Here is a 6,046-nt window from a genome sequence, read left to right as displayed (position 1 = left end):
TTTTGTTTTTTTTTGCGAGTGGGGGTTTTGTGGAGAAGTCCCTTTCCCTCGGGGTGCAGCTTTGCTGGGACTCTGTGTGGTGTCACCAGCTGTGCCCTGTGCCCACCCTGCTGGGTGGCACAGCCAGGGAGCCACTCTGTCCTGGATGGGATCTGGGGAAGGATTGTCCAGCCTGGGTGGGATCCATCCTGGCAAAGGGCTCCCACCTGAGCTGGGTCCATCCCAGTGAAGGGATCCAGCCTGATGTGCTGAAGGGCTCTGATTTGGATTGGGTCCAACCAGGTGAAGGATCCTGCAGCCTGGATCTGATCCATCCTGGTGAAGGGCTCTGACTTGGATTGGATCTGTCCTGGTGAAGGACTCTGGTCAGGATCAGATCTGACCTGGTGATGGGTTCCAACTTGAACTGGATCCATCCCTGTGAAGGATCCTGCAACCAGGATCTGATCCATCCTGGTGAAGGGTTCCAGCTTGAATTGGATCCATCCCAGGGAATGGCTCCAATCAGGATTGGACTGATCCATCCTGGTGGAAAGGGCTCCTAAATCCCTTTGGCCTGTCCCTGTGTTTTGTCACATATGATGGTGGTAGTGACACAAATGCTGCTCTTCACCCTTCGCCTCAAGGCACTGCAGAAAACGTGTAATTTATGCATTTATCAACATCTGTGGGTATCAGTGTCTGTAACTTTGCCTTGGGTCTTCTGGAATGTCACCCTGGGGTTTGGCTCTGCAATGTGGGGTTGAGCTGTGGGGAAGGATCTGTCTGAGGTGGAAGTGTCCCTTAGCCCAAAGGCAGAGTGAGTGGCCATTTCAGCCCCAAATCCTGCCCACAGACCCTTCTCCAGGGGCTGTCTGTGCTCGTTAGCCCTCTGCTGTAATTAATCACTGCTAATGAGGTGACATGGGTCACACGAGGTGGAACTGGGGCTGTTGGGATGTGTCTGCAGTGTGGAGGTTGCTGGGTTGTTCTTGGGAGGAGTTGGATTAGTTCAGATGGTATTCTGTAATTTTGTGGATCTGGTTCTGCTCGCTATGAATCCTCCAGGCTCGAGTCCCTGTGGCTCTGCTCCTTGCTCCATTACATCCATGAGCTCAAAATTCCTGCTGGAACAGGAGCTGCTGCAGTGATTTTGTGTGGGTGTCACTTCTGAACCCTCCTGGACTCGTGTGACACACCCTGGCAATGGCACAACACAACCCTGCAGCCTCAGGGACACGTGCAGTGCAGGACACCCAACATCTTTACCCTCTTCTGGGACAAAACGATTTGGATTTGGATCCCTTCTGCCCAGAACCAGCTCTTCCAGGGGCTGGTTAGATCTGCTGGGGCCAAACCGGACCAACCTGTGCCCAACAGCTCCTTCACTGCCACACCTGGCGTGTCCTCACTGCGACCCTCCGCCTGCAAGAGCTGCTGCCTGCCGTGGGAAGGTGAAGGTGGCTTCCAGGAGGGTGAAGGATGCTCAGAGCTGGCCCGAGTGACAGCAAGGTCCGCATTGTCCGTGAGGCTGTGCAGTCCAGGTGACTTGTCACTGCTGGGTCGCGCCTTGCGCCAGCGGGAAGGAGCGGTTTCACCGGAACCTGAGATCTCCCTGGATCACTGGAGCGGGTTCAGGAGGGCAGATGAGGCTCCGTCCCTCGCACGGGTCCCCTGAGTGTCCCCGCGGTGTCCCGGGTTCCGGGCGCGGCCCCTTTAAGGGCACTGAGGGCGGAAGCGCTGCGCCGCCGCGGCTTCGCGCCCTTCCCGCCCCGCGCCGCTCTCGCGAGATCTGCCGCTTCCGGCGCGAGCGCGGCCTTTCCGAGCAGCCGCGGCCAAGATGGTGGGTGCGGGGGAGACCCCGGCGGCGCCATCGGGCCCCATCCGCCGCCATCCGAGCCTCACCCGCCGCGGCGCCGCCGCCCGGGGCTCAGGGCTTCCCTGGGGGGCGGCGGATGGGCCTCCTCGGGGCTCTGCCGGGGCGGGACGGGGCTGAGGGGAGGGAGCGGCCTGGGCGGCCCGCGGAGCTCGGTGGGCCCGCGGCCTTCCGTGTGCGGGGCGGGGAACCGGGACCGGGCGGCCTTGAATCCCCGACACCCCTCCCGGGCAGCCGCCACCCTCTGCCCTGACCTCCCCCTCTCCCGCTGCAGGCGGAGGTGGAGCAGAAGAAGAAGCGAACCTTCCGCAAATTCACCTACCGCGGGGTGGATCTGGACCAGCTCCTCGACATGTCCTAGTAAGGGCTGGCACCGGGCTGCGGCTGGGGGTCGGGGGGCTGTTCTGCACCCTTTGCTCGGGTGGTGGTAAAATACCGGCAATAACTAGGGTTTGGGTATTCAGCAGGTATTTTTGGGTTGTTTATAGTCCCTCCGTGGGTGACACCGTCGGTGTGGGGTCCTGGGGCCTGCTCTAGACTGGGTAATGCTGTGGCTGTGGGGTCCCTGAAGCCCCTCGAGGCCGTGCCCCAGGTTCAGTTCGGGTAACACCGTTATTCTGGGGTCCCTGTGGGTCTCCCTGGACTGTACCCCAACCTGAGTCTGGGTAACACAGCGACTATGGGGTCTTCCCGGGGCTGTACCCCAGGCTGATCCCCGAGGTCTCCTCAGGCTGTACCCTTGGTTCTGCTTGACCCTTGGGGTCTCCCTGAGCCTCAGTCTGGGTGACACTGCCTGCGGGGTCCCTGGTGGTGTCTTCAGGCCACACCCCAGGCTCAGTTTGGGGTCCTTGAGGGTGTCCCAGCTTCAGTCCGGGTGGCACTGTGGATGTTGGGCCCTGGGGGTCTCTTGGGGCTCTTCCCCAGCCTCTGTCCGGGTAACTGTGGCTGTGGGGGTTCCACAGGCTGCATCCCAGGTTCAGTTTGGGGGTTCTCTGGGAGTGCCCTCAGGCTGTGCCTCAGGCTCAGATTGGGATTCCTGGGGTGTCTCCTGGGCCTGAGTCTGCATAACACCTTGGCTGTGGAGCCCTGGGGGTCTGCCCAGGCTCGGTTTGGGGTCACTGGGAATGTCCCCAGGCCATACCCCAGGCTCAGTTTGGGGTCACTGAGGATGTCCCCAGGCCATACCCCAGGCTCAGTTTGGGGTCACTGAGGATGTCCCCAGGCCATACCCCAGGCTCAGTTTGGGGTCCCTGTGAGGGGATCCTTGGTGGTGTCCCTGGGCTGTTCCAAAGGCTCAGTTTGGGGTCCCTGGGGGTCTCTTGGGGCTTTACCCCAGGCTTTATCCCAAGCTCAGTTTAGGGTCCTTGGGGGTGTCCCTGGGCTGTTCGAAAGACTCAGTTTGGGGTCCCTGGGGGTCTTTTGGGGCGGTACCCCAAGCTCAGTTTAGGGTCTTTGGGGATGTCCCTGGGCTGTTCCAAAGGCTCCGTTTGGGGGTCTTTTGGGGTTTTACCCCAAGCTCAGTTTAGGGTCCTTGGGGGTGTCCCTGGGCTGTTCCAAAGGCTCAGTTTGGGGTCCCTGGGCTGTTCCCCAGGGTCAGTTTGGGGTCCCTGGGGGTCTGTTGGGGCTTTACCCCAAGCTCAGTTTAGGGTCCTTGGTGTTGCCCCTGGGCTGTTCCAAAAGCTCAGTTTGGGGTCCCTGGGGGTCTTGGGGCTTTACCCCAAGCTCAGTTTAGGGTCCTTGGTGGTGTCCCTGGGCTGTTCCAAAGGCTCGGTTTGGGGTCCCTGGGCTGTTCCCCAGGCTCAGTTTGGGGTCCCTGGGGCTCTTGGGGCTTTACCCCAAGCTCAGTTTAGGCTCCTTGGTGATGTCCCGGGGCTGTTCCCAGGCTCAGCTCAGGATCCCTGGCGGTCTCTTGGGGCACTACCCCACTCTCTGTGTAACTCTGTCACCACGGGGCCTCTGGGGGGTTCCCTGGGCTGTACCCCAGGCTGGCTTTGGTCTCCCTGGGGTGTCCCCTGACCCGTGCTGTCCCCGTTTGGCAGCGAGCAGCTGATGCAGCTGTACAGCGCGCGGCAGCGGCGGCGCCTGAACCGCGGCCTGCGCCGCAAGCAGCACTCGCTGCTCAAGCGCCTGCGCAAGGCCAAGAAGGAGGCGCCGCCCATGGAGAAGCCCGAGGTGGTGAAGACCCACCTGAGGGACATGATCATCCTGCCCGAGATGGTGGGCAGCATGGTGGGCGTCTACAACGGCAAGACCTTCAACCAGGTGGAGATCAAGGTGAGCTGGGCCTGGCGGGTGGCTCCTGTGCCAAGCTCAGGGTCTGGAGTGTCCACTTCAGGCTTTTTTGTAAATCTTACTCATTCCCTGTGTCTGGAGGGGTCCAGGCTCTTCCTTGGAGCAGGGCTGGCACAGAGGGACACCTGGAGGTGTCATCCTGAGGGCTCCAGGATGCTCCTTGGAGCAGGTCTGGCACAGAGGGACACCTGGAGGTGTCATCCTGAGGGCTCCAGGATGCTCCTTGGAGCAGGGCTGGCACAGAGGGACACCTGGAGGTGTCATCCCAGGGAGGGGCATCTCCCAGAGGGGTCTCAGTGTGGTTGTGAAGCACTGAAATAGCTGTGGAGTGATCCATGTGCTCAGCCCTGGCTCTCAGCCCACCAGCACTGCTTCGGTATGAAACAGATCCCTGAGCTTTTCCTGGAGTGGAATAACCCACGAGGTGGTGTGACATGATACCACCAGTGGGATTAAATGCCATTTCCTGCTCCTCCCTGGCATTAAATCCCACCTGGAAGGGCACAAATGCCCCTCTGGCTCCACACAGGGCACAGAGGAGGAGCCCAGCTGGAATAACTGGCTGTGCCAGGCTCCTGCTAGCGCCGGGATGGGGATGGAACAGGAATGTCCCTGTGCTCCTGGCGCTGTCCCCAGCACTGCTCTCTCCTCTTGCAGCCCGAGATGATTGGCCACTACCTGGGCGAGTTTTCCATCACGTACAAGCCAGTGAAGCACGGCAGGCCTGGCATCGGTGCCACCCACTCCTCCCGCTTCATCCCGCTCAAGTAACGCCGGGAGGGAGCCTCGTCCAGTGTAAATAAAGAAATTCCACCTGGATCAGTCTGTCTGCTGCCTCTCTGTTCCCAGGGTGAGAGGCTGGGGTGTGCTAAACTCGTCGCTGCAGCATGATTGGATGTTTTCCTCAGTTTTCCTCAGTTTTTTGGCACTGCTTTCTGTCGGCACCTGCAGCAAGCACTCATCTTGATGTGGGTTTAGAAAATGAGTGAAATTCCTTGTTCTTCGCTGGGGAGTGAGGAAAGGCACTTCAGTATTTCCATCTATTTAATATATTTGTTAATATAAACACTGGGAATGCGGAAATGTGGAACTGGGGGAAGGCTGGGGGTTCCCAGGGCTCAGAATCAGCCCTGCTCCCAGGAGAAGCTGCCAAAGCCCAAAATGGGATGTCAAAACCCCAATTATTTTCTCGTCCTGAATGTGGGATCCCAAAGGATTTTGGTGCAGCAGATGTGGGGTGAACTGGGAGTTTGCTGCTCAGGCTGGGAGGGATGGAGGTGTTTTGGGGGAGAAACTGCTCACAGAGATGAGGGGGATGATGGTAAGGAAGATATGTGTGGTGATCCCATGCTGATGACCTGGTTTGTCCCTGAACTCAGCCCGAGGAACCCAATGCCCATCACCAGAGCCAAGTCCCGCGGTGAAGCCATCGATGGAGGGACCGTTTGTCCCCAGGGTGGTTCTGGCTTGTCCCTGCTGCTGGCCAGGGTCCCTTGGGGATCCCTCAGGGCCCAGCTCCAGCCCGCTGAGTCTCACACCCCCCAGCCCATTCCCCCTCCCGATGGTGCTGGAGCCCTTTGTCCTTTAGGGCAGGTCCCCTGGCACTGGGTCCCTTTTTGTTCAAGCAACGTGACCTTGAGAGTCCTCGTCCTCCCCCGCTGGAGAGGTGGGCACAGGGCTGGGGTCCCTGGGGCCGTGTGGGGACCCTCAGCCCCGGGGGGCGATGCCCAGAGGGCCAGGATGCCCAAGCCGGGAGGTGGTGACAGTGCCCCGGTGGGTGACAGTGGCCTGGGCACACGGCAGAGGCCACAGTCGCGGGAGGGATGTGCTGCAGAGGGGTCGTGGTGAGGGTCCCGCTCATCCCGGGGTGACACCGAGCTGCCGCACCCTGGGGCGGAT

At 60.4% G+C, this 6,046-nt stretch overlaps 1 protein-coding gene across 1 annotated transcript; it reads left to right on the top strand.

The window, feature by feature from the left end:
• The first annotated feature begins 1,698 nt into the window (after positions 1-1,698).
• On the top strand, positions 1,699-4,966 carry RPS15 (ribosomal protein S15). Its single transcript, XM_085040620.1, has 4 exons — positions 1,699-1,822; positions 2,130-2,215; positions 3,895-4,129; positions 4,805-4,966. The coding sequence occupies exons 1-4, from the start codon at positions 1,820-1,822 to the stop codon at positions 4,916-4,918; spliced, it is 438 nt and encodes a 145-aa protein (XP_084896746.1). The 5' UTR covers positions 1,699-1,819; the 3' UTR covers positions 4,919-4,966.
• The last annotated feature ends 1,080 nt before the right edge of the window (positions 4,967-6,046 follow it).

Source organism: Lichenostomus cassidix, chromosome 28, assembly GCF_008360975.1.
Source record: "Lichenostomus cassidix isolate B80296 chromosome 28, HeHo_3.0, whole genome shotgun sequence".
Classification (NCBI taxonomy): domain Eukaryota; kingdom Metazoa; phylum Chordata; class Aves; order Passeriformes; family Meliphagidae; genus Lichenostomus; species Lichenostomus cassidix.
This window is presented reverse-complemented; position numbering and strand designations above follow the sequence as displayed.